The sequence below is a fragment of the Zootoca vivipara genome, chromosome 15, assembly GCF_963506605.1.
Source record: "Zootoca vivipara chromosome 15, rZooViv1.1, whole genome shotgun sequence".
NCBI lineage: Eukaryota > Metazoa > Chordata > Lepidosauria > Squamata > Lacertidae > Zootoca > Zootoca vivipara.
Window position 1 is genome coordinate 24863299 of NC_083290.1, and position 18523 is coordinate 24881821.

The 18523-nt window shown below is 49.2% G+C and overlaps 1 protein-coding gene across 1 annotated transcript in view; it reads left to right on the forward strand.

Annotated features, from left to right (window-relative positions):
• NECTIN1 (nectin cell adhesion molecule 1) overlaps window positions 1–18280 on the forward strand; it is a 138692-nt gene extending 120412 nt beyond the window's left edge. Inside the window, exon 7 of the mRNA XM_035140022.2 lies at window positions 9002–18280. Within this exon, the coding sequence (XP_034995913.1) occupies window positions 9002–9546 (545 nt within the window). The 3' untranslated portion in view covers window positions 9547–18280. The remainder of the gene's footprint in view (window positions 1–9001) is intronic.
• The last annotated feature ends 243 nt before the right edge of the window (window positions 18281–18523 follow it).

Below are 18523 nucleotides of genomic sequence, written 5' to 3' on the forward strand. Positions count from 1 at the left end.
AAAATATGCCCAAGCAGCCAAATGCATATTTTTGCAGCCAGCCCTCATTGATTTTTCTTTTTTGGAGGGGGGAGGCAACCAGATGTCTAGAAACTTGGGCTTGGGGAGAGTTGGGTTCAAGTCCCTTTTTAGCGTTATGCATTCAGAGTAGCCCTGGACCAGTCGTTGTTTCTGAGGCCAGTCCACCTCACAAAGCTGTTTTGGGGATAAAAGTTGGTGTGAGGTGAGAGGGGAATAAACTTTCACCAGCACTAGGTACCTCCATTGCTAGGATCGGGGACAGGGCTTCACACACACACACACACACACACACACACACACACACACACACACACAATATTTTATTAAAGTTGGCACTCTCCCCCATGACTTTTAATTGCATTTAGTTGATTGGCAGTTTAATGCTTACATGCAATTTGGCTGTGGAGTTTTCTCTGAGACTCTTTTGGTTCTCGTTCATCGTGCGAGGAGGAAAAGGAAAGGAAACTGCAGGAAAGTGATGGTGCGGTTTCATTCCAGTGACAAGCAAGTGTCTTTGCTTCTGAAAGCTCACAGCAGGCTTCCCCAACCTGGTGTCCTCCAGACATTTTGGACTACAACGCTGGAGAGTTGTAGTTCATGGTGCCTGGTTGTGAGAGGCTTCAGAAAGTTATCTCACGTGAACCTTGGCAACTTCCTGACTAGAAGGTTTCAGTGACACTTGCATTTGTTTTCCATGTGATCAATGAATGAAAATGGATTATTGGGGTTTTTAACCAGAAATCAAGCAGGGATGCAACTTCAATCAGACAACAGCTTTAAGGAGGACATGTAGAAGACAATGATTGTTGGTTATGAATTGAGCAAGCAAGAAATAAAGAACGAAAAGCATTCGGGCATAGACGGAGACATCTCTTGATCCAAAGTCAACAGCTGGGAGGAATGGGAAGAGGAGAGGGGAGATATGAATAACTGTGAGAAGGTGCCACTTTCAAATCTCTTATTACCTGTCCCTTTGGGCCCAACTTGAAGGAAAGCAACGCATTTCAAATAGGTAAATGGACAAGTAAATTGCACAGTAGCAGAGCACCAGTCCATCCCAGGCAGCCCCCATTCAGGAGTGAAACTTGACTGCTTTGAAACCTGGCCCCCTAGTCTGCAGGGTGGAGGTGGGGGGATGCCAGCCCCCACCTCAGCCTCCCGCAGGAAGTGCTTGATTGACAAGCAGTAGGTGACCCGCAGAAAGATTAAATCCTAAGACCCATCTGGCATCCGTCCCGAAACCTATCGCAGGAGCCTGGAAAGCTGACGGCAGCTGCTGAACCTCTGGGTGAGTCCCCAGTGGTTTCAGATAGGGACATTGCACACAAACCTACCCTTTCTCTCTTCTTTGGCACACTACCCTACCATAGGGTAGGAAAGGCAGTTTCCTTCTATTATCAGACATGCCTGCTGGAGTCCAATGGCCCCTCTAGTCACAGAATTGTAGAGTTGGAAAGGAGGACCCAGGGTCATCTAGTCCAACCCCCTGCAATGCAGGAACCTCAACTATAGCATCCATGACTAATGGCCGGCCAGCCAGCATTCTTGTTCTCACAGTGGCCAACCAGGTGCCTTTGGGAGACCCGGGCAACAAGAGAACTCTTCCACGTCATTTCCTCTAAACACAGAAGCAGGGCCCCGAGCCATTGTGACTAGTAGCCATTGAGAGCTCTCTCCTCCATAAATTTGTCTAATCCTCTGTAAAAGTCATCTAGCTTGGCTGGCCATCCCTGTCCCCTGCAGGAGTAAGTTCCATAGTTCCTGCAGGAACAGGGCTGTCTCTAGGGGTAGCCCGCCCACCCACCAGCCGCAGCAAGAAACAGAGCGGGGCGGGGGCACCAGAGCGATCTCCGCACCACGGCGCCAGGACGCCCGACGTGCTTGAGACGGCCCTGTGCAGGAAGAAGGACTTTCGTTGTCCTGAACCTTCCAGCATTCACCTTCCCGGGTTCAATCCTTATTGGCATCACCACGTAGGAGATGGAAAGGATTCCCTGTCTGAAACCTTGGGAGAATCACTTCCAGTCTGTGTAGAGTCAGACAAAACTGAGATCAATCGTCTTGACTCAGCATAAGCCCACTTCCTATGCCCTTATGGGCTGGGCAGCCACAAGCCACAAATCCAGTCCAGAGTTTCACTGAAGCTTGTCTCCACCCGCTTTTAGAATCATATCCTGATCCTGATGAGCATCATGGTGGAGAAGGGATCCATGCTTAGCCCTTTCCCTAAACACTCCACTCTAGGCTTTGCAACTTGCTGCAGGAAGAAGTGGTAGAATTAAGGTAGTGTCATGTAGCTTTCCCCAACCCTTCAGAGGGTGCTGAACTACAACTCCCATCATGCCTGGCCATTGGGGAAGGCTAGTGTAGAAGATGGGTGTAGTGGTAGCCAAAAGGGAACTCTGGCATTTGCATGTGAGGTAATCGAAAGAGGGGTAGGAGAATGAGGAGCTTTTACCATGCAAAAAAAACTCTCCTTGTGCTCAGGACGTGTGACTTCAAATATGACTCTGTAAAGTTCTAATGAGAGAAGCAGGCCCTGAGATTCTGTGGCAGAAAGGGCCACCATGGAATCTAGAAACTTGACAAATGGAAGGTCTACCTCTAACCTCTATTGCGTGATGGAAAATGCTGACATGGCATGCCTCCGTGGATAATCAACGTGGGAGTTATTCATTTGATGTGCTCTGTTTCCAGCTTCATGGGAATAGAGGGGTGGCCCTCTCCGGGCATCTTTTGCTGCCATGGCCCCTCCAGCTGTCTGTCAGCAACAGGTGGGACCCAGTCAGTGCCAGCCTTTCCTGGAAAGGATCCTAGAAACCTCCTTGCCCAGGAGAGGAGAATCCCCGACTCCCGTGCAGGCCCCTGTTTGCACTCATCGCTCTTTCCTAAATAAGTCCCCCATTGTCTTTCCCTTTGGCGGGATCAAAGAAACGCACCAGCCTCGGCCACGTTCCAGAACGAAACCCAAAGCGATCCCTCTATTCTCTTTGCTTCCAGCTGCTGCCCCAGGAGATAGAGCCATTGGCAGCAGGACAGGAAGCCTTGCCTGAATGCAACAGCTGTCAGAGCAAAACGAGGAGGGGGTGGAATCCGAGGTAGCCGCTTTTCATGCCCCTGCCCGCTGTTTTTATGGGGGGGGGGTGAGGACAAAAGAGGTTTATATGCCGAAGGGGGTGGAGATGTGCGATGGGTTCTCTTTAAACCGCTCCCCACCCTCTGCCTGCTTCCTATGTCACGGCAGGGCTTTAATCCTCTCCAGATTGTTTTCCTCCTAATGGGGTTTTCAGATGCAGCAACAGACGCCCATCCCCACCCACCCCCAGTGCAGATTTGCAGCAAGACGGGGCCCCTTGGAGGCAATGGGTGTCCCCAGGATTTCTGAGGCTGGCACAACCGCTTTGCAAGGGCCTGTCCGAGCCATTTCGGTGCCAGAGATAGGGAGCCCCAAACAGCAGACTTGCACATCCATTCATTGACATGGGGCCCCAATGCACTAGGAAGCGAATGATCCTAGAGAGTGGGTTAAATGGCTCACTTGGTCAGACAACAGTCTTGGGTAGCTTCTTATATTTAGACATCACAAGTGGAGAGAGAGAGAGAGCTGTGGAGCTTAGGTCTTGCTTGCAGGCTCCCCACAGGTTGGAGAGCAAGATGCTGGACTCGAACATAAGAAGAGTCTTGCTGGATCAGGCGAGTGGCCCATCTAGTCCAGGATGTCGGGCTTTGGCCAGGTATAATCTGCAGTGGTGCAGGCCTATGGTGTGTGTTTTCTGCCGCCGTGCAATGTGCGAAACGAACCACACAGGACAGGCGGGGCAGCCGAGATGCCTGAGTGAGGGAATCTGGAATGATCCCTGCAGAAAGGACAAGTAATTCATCAACAGCAGAGGTCAACTTTGGGCCAGCAGAGCTGGGTGGAAAGATGACACTGATGTGGGATTTTTTTGGGGGGGGGGAAACAAATGCTTGTATGCCACTGTTTTCTCTTCAGAGTTGGCCCCTTGAAATTAATGAACCTTAGTTAGATACAGCCAGGGCTTTCTTTCAGCCAGAAATCGACGAAGCTCAGTTCTTGCACCTCTGAAGTGGAGGTGAGTTCCGGCAACTCTTCAACTTCACCCATCAACTTCAGTGGGTCTTCTCTGAGTAGAACTAGCATTGGATGTAACCCCGAATCTTTTGTCTTTTGGTGGACCTGGCTGAGAAAAAGCCAGTTAGGAAGAGCTGAGGTCCCCGGGTAATTTTGGAGCAAGCAAACAGAGGTCATAATCCAATGGGGTTGCAGGTGAGAATACGCTTAATTTTAGAGTTAGATGTAGTAAGAAGCAATGCTGTGTAGTGTAGCATTCAAAGTGTTGGACTATGACAGGAGTAGAGAACCTCAGGCTGTCTTCCTTGCCTCTGGATTTTGCATGGCTGAAATGCACAAAGTTCAGAGTCACAGCCATAGATAGCTCTGCCCACTTTTGGCTCTGCCTCCACCCCCTGTTACCCCTGTCCCTGCTGGAAGGCATGCAGGGCTCAGGTTGGCAGGAAAAAAGGCTGCCACCACTGTTTCGCAGGGGACAAATCATTGCAACTTCCCCCCCACAACCCTGTCGCAACCTGGCATCTCATTGAGGTTTCTGAACATCTCTGTGCAGTCAGAGAATGTAAAATGTTCCTAGTATGACTGGCTTGGGAGAGGGAAGGTTGGGAAAGAGGCTGAGGATCTTCTGGGCTTCAAAGGGAATCCCAGCGGTTTGAGATGGCATTGTTTGTAGAGGATCTCCCTGTCCTTGGGGAATCTCACAGGAAGCAACCAAGCAACCAAGCTTGTTTCTTGGACAGAAAGGGAGGAAGGCAGGCCTCGTCTGCAAAGGATGTTTGTAGAGGGCAAAGAGGCTGCAAGGAATCTCAAAATGCTCTTGAAAGTCGCCTCCCCACCAAGAATCTGGGATGCAGAGCTGGTCTCTACCGCCACCAAGTGGCGGTGTCAAGTATGTTCCTTTTCACTGTCCCTTCCATGTGATGCTCCTCCCTTTCTCTCTCTCTCTAAACAACAACAACACTTCCCTTCTTTTCTACTTCTGGTTCCCCTTTAGCTCTTCCTCCTACCCTGATTGGTGTTTCCCCCACGAAACTGGGTTTCCCGGGCTTGTAGCCAACTCGGTTCTGCTTGTAGAAAACCCATTGAAATTAACTACCCTAAGCACGGGTGGCGCTGTGGTCTAACCCACAGAGCCTAGGGCTTGCCGATCAGAAGGTCAGAGGTTCGAATCCCCGTGATGGGGTCAGCTCCTGTTGTTCGGTCCCAGCTCCTGCCCACCTAGCAGTTCGAAAGCACGTCAAAGTGCAAGTTGATAAATAGGTACTGCTCCGGCGGGAAGGTAAACGGCATTTCCATGCACTGCTCTGGTTCGCCAGAAGCAGTTTAGTCATGCTGGCCACATGACCCGGAAAAATTGTCTGCAGACAAACGCTGGCTCCCTCGACCTATAAAGCAAGATGAGCGCCCTAATGGTCAGGGGTACCTTTACCTTTTAAGGTAGTCAAGGGCCCTACTCTGAGTAGGACTAGCCCTGGATTGAACCCACTGTCTCCAAAGTCATTGAACAGTGAGGTGTGCGAGGTTGCCAGATTTCTAACCAGCTGCTGCTCCTCTGCCCCTAAGTGGAACCCTACCTGAGTCCACCACCACCCAGCAATTTAGCAGGCAAGGCTTTCTCTGCAATAGGAAAGGAATAGGAAACTTTCCTGTGTGTCAAGCCTTCTGTTTTAAGCCCAGTAAAAAGAAAACAAAAACTTGGAGGTGAAGGATAAATTTTGAGGGGTGGGGAGCAGGGAAGCTTTGAGAGAAGCAGAGAGACTGGATGCAAATGCCGGAAACTCATCCCCCCCCCCCCGGCTGCCCCCAACCACAATTCACCTTGTAGGTGGCATTGGGGAAGGAGAGCTCTGTGGAAGTGTCATGGCAACGGGGTGTCACAGGGGCGGGCACACAAGTGCCGGGGGATTGTGTGAAAACAAACGGCATCTTGCTATTTTGCTACTGAATTGTCAATAATGGGAAGCGTGGCATGGCGGGGGTGAGGGATGAGCTTGGAGTCTGAGCCCAGAGTTGCAGTCTCCTTTGGAATTGAGAGACAGGCAGGGAAAGAGAGTGAAGATCTCCCCTCTCCCTGCTGTTTTGCTCACCGCACAGGCCGCAAGTGAGGAACCTAGGGAGCTGCCATATACCATTCATGCCATTGGTGAATCTAGCTCAGTACTGTCTACTCTGACTGGCAGAAGCTCTGCAGGATTTCAGGTCTGGATCTTTGCCCCAGCCCTACCTGGAGACTCAAGGGATCGAACCTGGAACCTCCTGCATGCAAGGCAGACTGCTGTACCACTAAGCTATGGTCCTTGTCCACGTTATGCAAGTCTGCCCTGGTGGGAGATGGGCTCCTTTGCTTGGTCCCTGGCAGCACCCTCCTTACAACTGCAATGGAAAGCTTGCTCGGTCCTTTGGAGTGCTATGTTTGGGGGGGTGCACCCCCTCCCACAAACGTTCCCTGCCTAGGGCTCTTGGGAGTGCAGGACTGAATTTGCTACGCCCAACTCGCATGGTACGATAGAGAGGAGAGAGGACTTCTGAGCAGATTGCAGAGTGCCCTTTCCCCACCACCGAGCAATCACAGCCCCATGTGGTGGAATCTGGAGGGCAAGGTTTCTAGAATGGAACATGTAGTGAAAACCACCTTGATGTTTTTTTTTTGGAGGGGGGGAGATGAGAAAATGTACTGGTGGGGTTGACAGATGCAGGTGAGCCTGGGGTTTCTGGTAACGGGGCGGGGAGGCTTTTTAGCTGTAGGGTTCTGGCATGCATCTTAAATTTGGATGCACCAAACAAGATACAATGCTCCCCCCCTCTGTCCTTCTTTCTTTCCTTCTTTCTCTCCCTTGCCATCCAGCATTTGCTTGGGCTGATTTGCAGCAACGATAATGCCTTTGACTCAAAGCCAGGCATCTAACCCCAACCTCCCCACCCCACCCTGTTCTGAGTTCTTGCATGACCTTGGCCGGTCTACCTTCTCCCACTCCCTGCTCATTTTTTTTCCCATTTCATGGAGGAAGAAAAATATCCTTCCTCTATTGTGAAGAGAGAGAAGATGGGATGGGAATTGGCGCTTCGGTGTGAAATGGATGAAGGGGTGTACCGTGGAGGTTTGTAAGTTTGCGAGCAGTGGAAGAGGGTTGCTGGTAGGAAACCACTCCCTTCCCTCGGGGAGAACTCAGGGTCAACATAGTGAAACTGGCAGAGCATAAATTTGTGAGAAGCTCCTGCTTCTCATGAGGTGTCATTAACTTAGGGAGTTTGCTTCCCCCCCGGATGCAGAGGTGACCACTGTCTTGGCACCAATGGTTTTGGCTAGTCAACTCCATGGAGGGATGTAGGACTCAGCAACTATTATCTATGACCTGGGGGCAGGGATGAAGCCTCCATATACATACGCAATCTACCTCTGAGTGCCGGATTTTACAAAATCAATAAATAAGAAGGTGCAAGTGAAACATGGATAACTCATACAGATTGCAGGGGCTTTCTCTCTGGGTGCAGATATGGGGTTAACTTGGTGCAGATTATCATTATTTAAATAAATGCAACACATCCCTGCTAAATACAGTAGGTGCCCTGATGGAATTTCCTTTCAGTGCTGGTTTAATGGATTGCATCACATTAATATTTTTCTAAGCCTCTCACACATTTTTAGGATGGTGGATGGCATGAGCTAGGCAAGGACGTAATACCACATCCTACCACTTGGGTGTCTGATTCACACAATCTCTCTCCCCCAATTTTCAAAGAGGAATAATGGCATGAAGCCACATCTAATGAAATGTTACCTTTCTGTGAAAGAATGGGGGGTATCTTTTGGGGGGAAGAGTGTGGTGGGAGAGGGTGCTTCTCTTTTAACCTTTTCAGGTGTGCCTGCTGTTTATCCCTGGAAAGCTCACGCACAGGGGGTCTTATTCCAGGCAAGCTCTAGAGACCAGAGCTGATTCCTAAGTGGGGTGCCCATTGAGCTGAAGCAAATAGTCACCGATAGGAGTACCACCCACCCACCCACCCAAAACCAAACTGGACAACATGTCAGAATTTGCCATTTTGCAAATAGCTGCTCTTCTTTGAATGATTTTTTTTAAATAAAAAAATAACAAAAATACCAATAACCTTACAATTTTATTCTCTTTGTAAACTGCTTTGAGGTTTTCTTCAACCCAGCGGTATATACTGTAAATTTTAAATGCATAAATTGCCTGCAAAATTGCAAACTCGAAACAATGATAATTCAAAGTTGCATTGCAAATCGGACGCTGCGTTTTTAAGGCTCGGCGGCTTCTATCCACTTGCCTCGATTTCCCATGAGATCTTAACATCTCCAAGCGGGAAACTTTATCAAACACATATCAAACGGCAACAGAAACCCCAATGATCTCCCACTGTCGAATATTCTGCGAATATTCGGCAGATGTGCTTTGAGTGCCCTGGATAGGGGGTAAAAAATGTGGGGTGGGATTCTGAGGGGAAATTTGAGGAGCACAGTGTCTTCAGCTCTGATCCCCAACACCTAAAGATCTTTCCCTGGGGTGGGGTGAGGTGGGGTGGGTGCATGCAGTTGGCATTTCAGAGCTCCTGGCTCTGACAGGAAAATGGAGTCGGGATGTTCCGATGCGCTGGGCTGATGCATGATGCTAACTTGCTTGCGCTGACAGAAGCGGACTTTGAGGCTTAATCCGACGCACAGAGGCTGAGCCGAAGGCCTCCGTAGGTAGCCACCCCCCTTCCCCGACTTTTCCCTCCCTTTTCCCTTCTCCTCATCTCCCCACCCCCCCACCCTCCCCGATATATATATTATTTTGAATTTGGTTTCTTTAAATTCTTAAAGCATGGTGTGGCCGTTCCTCACAGACTGACGCTTGTTCCCCCTTCCATCTGTCTTTTCCTACCCAGAATTCCCCTACACCCCGTCTCCACCGGGCACATCCGTGGCGCAGTCGACCATCCCCACCGCTGTGATTGGGGGCGTGGTGGGCGGAGTCTCTCTGGTCGTGGTGCTGGCCGTGGTGGTTTTTGTCATGCTCCGCCACCGGCGCCACACCTTCAAGGGCGACTACAGCACCAAGAAGCACGTCTACGGAAACGGCTACAGCAAGGCCGGCATCCCCCAGCACCACCCGCCCATGGCGCAGAACCTCCAGTACCCCGACGACTCGGACGACGAGAAGAAGGCCGGCCCGCTGGGGGGGCACAGCTACGAGGACGAGGAGGAGGACGGCGCCGGAGGAGACCACAAGCTGGGCGGGGGGCCCCCCGGCAAGTATGAAGACGACTCCAAGCGGCCTTACTTCACGGTGGACGAGGGCGAGGCCCGCTCGGAGGCCTACGACGAGAGGACACTCGGTTTCCAGTACGACCCCGAGCAGCTGGACATAGCCGATAACATGGTCTCTCAGAACGACGGGTCTTTTATTTCCAAAAAGGAGTGGTATGTTTAGCTCGCTCCGGCCACCCCCCTTCTCTTGCCTCCTCGCACTCGCCACGCGCTGCCTCCGAGCCCCAGGGCCACCAGCTGTCACGCACAGCCCCTGCGTGCCCTCTTCACGCACGAGCCCATGCGCACGCACACATAACACGCAAAAACGCATCGACCTGGGCAGGGCGCATAATGTGACAGAGACTCTCTGTTTTTTTTTGTTTTGTTTTTTCCTTTAATGAACTGCTGCTGGTTCAGAGGCAACCAGGACAAGGCGAGGCAGGAGGGGGCTGGTCAATCGTTTTATCCATTTTTGCTTTTGTTGTGGGGGGGAGGGGGTTGGGAGAGGGGGGGCATTTCTCCTTCCCTGCACCCCCCCCCAACTCCCTTAAGTCCTCCAGCAGATCTTTGTTCCCTAAAGTGTTGTTTCTGTGGCTTTGGTGTTAATATCCCTTTCCTTTTAATGACTACTGCCCACCCTTGTATAGTATACTGAACCCCCCCCCAAAAAAACCCTTCTGTTTGTAGTCTTAAAGTGTCTCTTTGTCAATATTTGGGTTTCCCCTCCCGATGCCCCCCTCCCCCCCCAACAAACAAAAAAAAACACTGGAATTTGTATGTTGTCTTAATGTTTTACGGGGGACGGGGGCCTAAATCACACACCAATGAATTTTGGACTGGGAGGGGGGGGCACAAAGACAGAAAGCACAAAAAGCTCAGATGGTCTGGGATCTCTGCCCTCAACTGGGCTTGTATATCCACATCTGTATATTCAATTGAGCTCCTGTTGCCGTTTCCCACAATGCACTTGTGGTGGGGAGGCGAAATCCACCAGCCTTGTGTGTGTATGTGTGTGTGTGTGTTTTAGGAAACATAACGAATGACTTGATCATCAAAAGAACAACCATGAAAGTACAACAGGAAACTGCATGATATCCAGGAGGGCGAGTGTAGCAATTTTCCTCCTGTGTTCTCGCTTTGCTTTTTAACGATTATTGTTATTTTCAGTTGGAGGGGTGGAGCGTCCGAGGGCCGTAGCTCAATGGCAGAGCACTGCTTTGCATGCAGAAGGTCCTGAGCAACCCCTCCCAAATAGGGCTTGGAAAGACCCCTGCCTGAAATCCCGGAGAGCTGCTGCCAGTCAGTGCGGACAATACTGAGCTAGATGGACAAACAGTGGTCTGGCTCAGTATAAGGCAAGCTTCCTATCTCCCAAAGGCCCCCCCCCCCCGATGGGCATGCCTCATGAGGCTTTTGGTACATGTTCAGAAAACTGTGTGTTATCAAAGTTTCCTTCCCCCCCCCTGCCCTGCACATAGATAAACAAGGAAGGGGTACCACAGACATCCTTACAGAGTCAAATTGGGCCCAACATAGAGGTTGCCAATGGGCCATTCAAATCCCGTGGCCCTCTCTGCTAACTCCTGCCAACCTCCTGCTCTGGGTTGGCTGTGCAGAGTGATTCCCTTCCCACGCGCTCAGTATTACTTGAAGGCTGCAAGTGACAGGCCACAGCTCGGTGCTCAAGGGTGTTCCTTGCATGCAGGAGGTCCCAAGTTCGATCCCCAATGGCATCTCCAGGTAGGGCTGGAAGAGAGCCCTGCCTGAAATCCCAGAGACCCTCTGCCAGTCAGTGGAGACAGTACAGAGGTAGATGGACTCCACAGGGGAATGCGGGTGGCGCTGTGGTCTAAACCACTGAGCCTTTTGGACTAGCCGATCAGAAGGTCGGCGGTTTGAATCCACACGATGGAGTGAGCTCCCGTTGCTCTGTCCCAGCTCCTGCCAACCTAGCAGTTTGAAAGCATGCCAGTGCAAGTAGATAAAAAGGTACCGCTGCGGCGGGAAAGTAAGCGGCGTTTCCGTGTGCTCTGGTTTCCATCACGGTGTTCCGTTGCGCCAGAAGCTGTTTAGTCATGTTTGCCACATGACCCAGAAAGCTGTCTGTGGACAAACACCGGCTCCCTCGGCCTGAAAGCAAGATGAGTGCCACAACCCCATAGTCGCCTTTGACTGGACTTAACCGTCCAGGGGTCCTTTACCTTTTTTACCTTAGAGGGACTCCATATAAGGCACCTTCCTGATGCCTGGCTTAGTCCAAGGGCAATGTCCCACATTCCCAAGTATTGCTCTATGAAGGAGGATGAAATCTCCAAGGGCTGGATCAGGCAAGATGTTGCCTCCTCCGCAGGATCAGTCCTCGCTTGACCATGCATGCACACCCATCATTGCTTGCAGGGAATGGAAGTGGGTGTGCTGATAGCGTTTCTTTAAATATTGGGGACTTGGCATGCAGGAGCCATTGCCACGAACCACCTCGCTGAGGAAGAGGAGGTAACATTTTTCAGCTGCAGCCACAGGGGTGGCAGCGGCTGCTCGCTGTGTGCATAACTTTCATTCCCATGGTTCATTGACCGCCGGAGGCTTCTCTCAGACTGAGCACAGGGGACTTCTGCCATGTGACATCTTTCAGGGGCGAAAGATCCCCTCCTTCTGTTGCATGTATTGAGGGAAGGCAGAAGCAGGACGTGTAGACCGCAGGGGAAATGGATTCCAAAATTTTCTGCATCTGGGAGGCCGAAATTCCACAACCTGAATAAATGACACATTTGTTTGCATTGATATGACTAGATGTGCATCATTTTCTCATATGTTGAGAGCTGAGTTTTCAAATAATCTGGATGATGGGAAGGGGCATCATATGCTTTTTTCAAGAAAGGGGTGAGGAACAGAGGGGAAAAAAACAGATGTTTTTACAGGCAGTAATGAGATCTGGAAACTTGAGCCCCTCTCAGATGTCTTGTATCCATGGATACTGGATATGCATAGATCAGAGGTAGGTCTTGTGCTTATGCACCCCAACCTGTGCACATTCAGTATCCACAGTTTTTTCCTTTTAGTGAAATCTGATACATCCAAGATCCCAAATATCCCTCCAGATGGCTTCAAGACCATGGCCATGTGGAATGCACAGAGAGATCTGTACATAAGCTGTTGGCTCCTTGTAAGAGAAAACGAGAAAGGTTTCGAACAAACAAAAAGCAAGCCCTGATCTAAATATTGCATCTGTGTCTTCAATAGCCACAGGGCACAGAGCAGTTTGTCAAAGGCTGTAGCAAAAACAGAGGCAGCATCTGCTGCATTCCTCTTGGAGGGATCTACTCTGCAGGCTTCAGCAGTCATCTGCTCTCCCCAGAGAGCCCTGGGAACCGTAGAGCATGTCCAACACAGTCAAAACTACAGTGCCCAGGATTCTTTGGGAGGAAGTTATGCTGGCTAAGCTGCACTATATGTTTAAAGCAATACCATACCACTTTAAACAGCCATGGCCTACCCCAAACATAGAATCCTGGGAAGTGTAGTTTGTTAAGAGTCCTGGGACTTGTCAGGCAGCCCCTATTCTCCTCGCAGTACTACAATTCCCAGAGTTCTCCTGGAAGAGGGATCAGTTGTTAAACCCCTCTGAGAAGTGCAACTCTGTGGAGGGAATAGAGGTCTCTTAACAATGCTCTGCACCCTTACATTATATGCCACAGTTGTGGTGTGATAATGCTTCATATGGATAATGCAGGTGGGACATTTTGATCCTGGACACATCTGATCTGCAGACATATGATGGCCAATATCACAGATAGACCTATCTCTCCAATGGCCCATGTAATGAATCAATTAGGAGTCCAACGCCCAGGACAGATTTCCTGTATGTACATCTATGCACTTGTCCTTCTTAATCTGCCATGGAATGGGGAGGCAAAGCAACCACCAGCCTTCGTACTGTGCCTGCTGAAGCGAGCAGGACTCCAGATAATGCGACAGATACTACTTCCATATAGACGTATGACAGCACCCAACTGGAGCTTCCAGGCCACGCTTCCAAGGCGAAAGAGGCGGGTGTTAATTTGGCATGCAGGAGAATGCGCGGGTGCCGCGTCGCTGTTTGCGCAGCATCGATAATCTGTGTAGGAAATTCAGCATGTATTAAGCGGCCCTGAATTGGATGCAAGACCCCCGCGGGACCCTAATTAGCAAGGCTAAATGATTCACAGTTAATCCATAGCGTGAAATAAGATGCCTGTAAAGGAAAAAAAAAATAGAACAAAAAATTATGGAGCAAGGCTTTTGTCAGTGCCAGGCCTCTGGTAGCACTAGGAGCATCCGTTGCTGCAGCTGTAGGTATCTGGAGATCCATGTTGCCATCATCCCTGGCCAGTGGCTATGCTTTCTGGAGATGGCGGGGTCACCCAGTGACCTTTGGGGACCCATAGTTGGGAAGAACTGCAGTATAGACCCATAGCTGGATAGAAGCACCAGGTGGGTGCTTCGAGATACGGGATTTCTGCTTTTCTCCACCAACACCCCACCAAGAACCAGGAACCACCAATAGTCCTAGGAAAGTTTGTGTCTCTTGAAATGCAAGCAGCTATTGAGCATGGGCTCTGTTTTCCTCGCTTTCCTTGAATTTTGTTTTAGGCAAAGGTTTATTAGCACCTCAGAAAGGTGGAAAGTCCATCTGAGAAGTATTCAGAAATCCTCTGAAACGGCTTTAGGCTACTTTTATCCTTTCTGAGCATGTGTTGCCTGAACAGGACACAGACTGCAAACCTACTCACATTTATTTTCTTTCCCGCCAAAATTTGGTGGCAATGTAAATTAAAAAATTAAAATAAGCGGGAGGATGGGGTGGTTAGAAAGCCAACCTGGTTAATTTATAAGGGGATGCTCTGTTAACTCTTGATTCACCTCCATTACACCAAGTCACGAAGAGCGCAGCTCATAGAGGCCTTGCCAGGAATCACCAAGATTAGAACCAGTATTATTTTTCTTGAAAAAGAGGTGCCAGAACTCACCACGAATGCCTCACTTGTTCTCTTATAGTGGTACTCATGTGCGAGTTGCCAGAACTAAGTTCCAGTTGGGGAAAAAATCTTACTAGGACCGTAGGCTGTTTTGGGTTCCACTGCTTTTCTGGTGAGCCACTTGAGGCAGAAAGAGGAAGGAAGGAAGGAAGGAAGGAAGGAAGGAAGGAAGGAAGGAAGGAAGGAAGGAAGGAAGGAAGGAAGGAAGGAAGGAAGGAAAGAGAAAAGGCTGAGTTAGGGCTTGAGCATAAAAGGGAAAAAGGAAATTAACTTTAACATGACAACCATCATGTTTTCTCTCCCAGAAGCCCCTTTAGAGTGAGGGCAAGAAGGATTGCCCACACTATGGCTTCTGGTCGATGCCCATGGTGATATAACATAGTTCTGAGTGAGGACAATGCTTCCTGTCTTCACTCCTGACCAACTTATGAGAGTAAAATAGTGTTGCATCCAATGGCAGCAATGAAAGGAGAAGGACTGGGGCAGTTTGGGGAAATGTAAAACAAATAACCAAACCATGAGTTCGGCTGTATAGTTTTCTTCTTCTAGTTGGTCTCTAAGGTGCTACTGGAAGGAATTTTTTTTATTTTGTTCTAGGTACCAGTATATCTTCACCCCCACACCTAGTGTATTGGCTGCGCATGGCTCAACATTTGGGCCACATTCAGTCCTTGTTAATAAGAATCTCCAATCACATTCTGAGCCCTCCAATTTCCCCATTTATTGCCCCCCACCTCTCTTCTCAGTCCACTTTGCTGCCAGTTTGGAGACCAGCTTGTACTGAATCTGCTGGCGTGATGGAGAGGTCCCGCAGGCCTGACAGAGAAGCCCCTTAAGCTCCAGACTGGGAGTTCCTCTCTCCTGTTGTTCTTCTTAGAGTGTTGCATCTTGTATCAGGCTCTCCAGCCACTGAGCCATACTGTAGGTGTTGAGGTGGCCATTTTGTATGCAATTGGGGTGCATAGCAACTTTGGCACAAGCCACATTACAGAAGGAAGAAACACTAGTTGCTGTCTGGTCCAGAGACTTGGAGGTGACACAGTAAAGCGGTTGCAGGGAATCCTCTGGCCCTCCAGATGTTGCTGAACTAAAACTCTCACTAGTGACTAGCCATTGACCATGTTTGCTGGGGCTGTTGGGAGTTGTAGTTCAGCAACATCGGGAAAGGACCAAAGTGGCAGAGACCGCTAGAGAACCAACATCCTGTTCCCAACACCAGGCAGCCACCTGCTGCCCGAAATTGCACAGCCATAGCACAAAAGCAGCAGCCCCTATCCTGTTGCCTGCAACATCTGGTTCTCAAGGGTAGACTGCCCCTGACCTGGAGGTTCCATTTAACTTTTATGACTAGTAGTCTATTGTTAGAACCACTCCCCACATTTTCTCGATCCCTTGCCTATTTTGATTAATGTGAGGTTGATCCCAAAGATGTGCAGTGGGGTGGGAGAGGAACAATGCTTCTGGGCACAAACTTCTCTCTGTCACCCCCCATTCCTGGACCCCATTCCAGCAAAAAAAAAGGTGGGGGGAAGAAATCTGTGTTATCGGCCAAATTAAATTCATTTGAAATAGAACATGGCAGGTGTTTTTCTGATGGGATTTATGTCCGGGATTACCCATCTCAATTTACCGTAGCGATTTGATTTCCCTTATTTAATTATGGGACCGATTTTCTTTCCTCGCCTCCCTTTGAATCATTTTTAATCAGCCCATTTAAGAGTGAGAGAGAGAAAGGGAAGGTTTCCTGTAGTAGTGGGGGGGGGGAGGCACAAACATTGGGGTGGGGTTGATTGCAAAGCAAGATGCACACTGGGGAAGAAGAAGCCATTTAGGTTTTTTAAGGGGGTGGTGATGCCAGAAAGCCGTTCGTTGCTTGAGTAGAATCGCCGGGAGATTTGGCCAAAGGGGTTTTTCAAATCCTTAAAAGGAAGGCAAATGATTGATTGAGGCAAAATATTGTGAGTGGGCAGTTGAGATATGGTTAGGCTCCCTGAGAATTCTGTCAGGGAAATAGCTGGGAATCTACAGCCACATTCACGTCATAGATTTGAAGCACTGCAAAACAGCCAGGGCTGCCCCCACCCAGATTCTGGGAGCTGTAGTTTGTTAAGGGTGCTGAGCACTGTAGGGAGACCCCTATTCCCCTTCCAGAGTTAGTCCCAGAGTGGTTTAACAATCAATCCCTCTTCGTGGGGAACTCGGGGAAATGCAGCAGGTTGTCAGGATCCCCTAACAGCTCCCAGCACGCATAATAAACTACAGCTCCCAGAAGCCAGGACTGTTTAAGGTGGAATCCTAGAGCTTTAAAAGCCTGGTTTGACGCTGGTCTAAATACAAGTCGATGACTGCAACTATAGTGGCCAGCTTGGCCCCGCAACCATGGGAGCCCAGGGCCGTGGGTGCCATGCAGCGTGCATGGCCCTGGCACCGAAATTTGTGGGTGCCAGGTTCCCTCATGGGGAATTTTGTGGGTGCTTGGGGTGGCCAGCCTTTTGGGTGGTGGTGTGAGCCACTCTACCCAAATACAAAACCTTTCCAGCTCAGGTGATCCCTGAGATCAGTGTCTTTACCTGAAGCGAACATATCACTGGTTGACCTTACAAAGACAAAGGGCTAGGATCCTAGTATTTATTCACTCGGGCTAGCCAATCCTGATGCCTCATACCACTTTCCAGTCACAGGGAACCATGCTGCTCAGCCTGATCCCAATGTAGTTCCATAAACCAGGCCCCGGTTCAAACCTTGGTCGTCCGTGTCACTACTGGAACCCAAGGGCGTTCCTGACGATTAACCAAAAGTACAAGGGTGTGAATTTTTTGTGTTAACGTGGTGCTAAATGGGGAGGGTGGGGGTATTCTGTTTTGCTAGAACATTCCGTGGGTCCTTCTTCTCTTGAAAGCGAATGTATATGTAATGGCTCTCTAGGGTAAGATACTCAAACCGGTGTAAATAGATAACCATGGGGATTAATTGCACACCAGATGAAAACTTGGATGATTATTTTATTTTCCATTAAAAAAGAAAAAAAATCTCCAAAGTGTTTTCATCCACTCGTGACTGTATCCACACCCTTTCCCTCCCCTCTTCTCCCATCCCACCTGCTGCTGTAATGATCATTGTGACATAAGATAAATAAATAAAAACAGCATTCGTAAAAAAAAAATCTACTTTTTTGGTAATCTGTGTTGTAAGTGCTTTTGTAAAAAGAAAGAGAGAGAGAAAGAAAAGAATATTATGAATAATGTAATGGACTGAAATTGCTTTTATGATTATTATTATTTTTGTTTCTTTACTTTTTATTTCTTTTTATTTTGTTTCCCCATCCTTTGTAATAATAACTTTTGTCATCGTTCTTTTGTTGTTGTTGTTGTTTGGGCTGAACTGGGGGATTTTTCATTTTGGGGGAAGCAATAATGGCTTCGCCCTCTTTTACTTGTATAAAATTTTTAAAAAAGAGAGAACTAGTGGTTCAACTGTGGAAAGAAATGTACTTTTTTATAAATAAAGAATTTTAAAACAAAGAAGCTGGAGTGCCTGGTTCTGTTTCTCCTTTGGAAGCCTGCAGTGGGTCTGGTTCTCTGCCTCCTGGACTGTAGGCAAAACTATATGCATCTTGGGAGAGTGGGATGGATGGAGGGGAAGCTGGCAGTAACATCAGCTACTCTCAGGCTCCCTGTGGCTTCTGATAACCTGCTGTCAGTCTGCTTGTAGTAGCTGGATTACGGTGCATAGAAGCCATTTTGGAAGGAAGCTGCTTGGCAAGCAGACTCTTCCTGCCCTTCTCCTTGTCCTCTGATTCTCCCTTTTGCTTCAGGAGAGAATTGCAAGGGATTCCTCCTAAGCCTCTCCTTCCTCTTACAGCATTTCCCCATAGCTAAGTGGCAGAGTGTCACCTTTCCCTGCAGAGGGTCCCAGGTTCAGTCTCTGGGATCTCTGGGTAGGGCCGGGAGAGATCCCTGCCTGAAAACCTGGAGAGCCACTGCCCATCAGTGTAGACAATAGAACTGGATAGACCAGAGGCGTGATTTGGTAGAAAGCAGCTTCCTTTACCTTAAGGGCTGTAGCTCAGGGTTAGAGCATCTGCTTTGCAGGCAGAAACTCCTATTCTCAGTCTCCAGTAAGGGCTGGGATTGTCCCACTTCA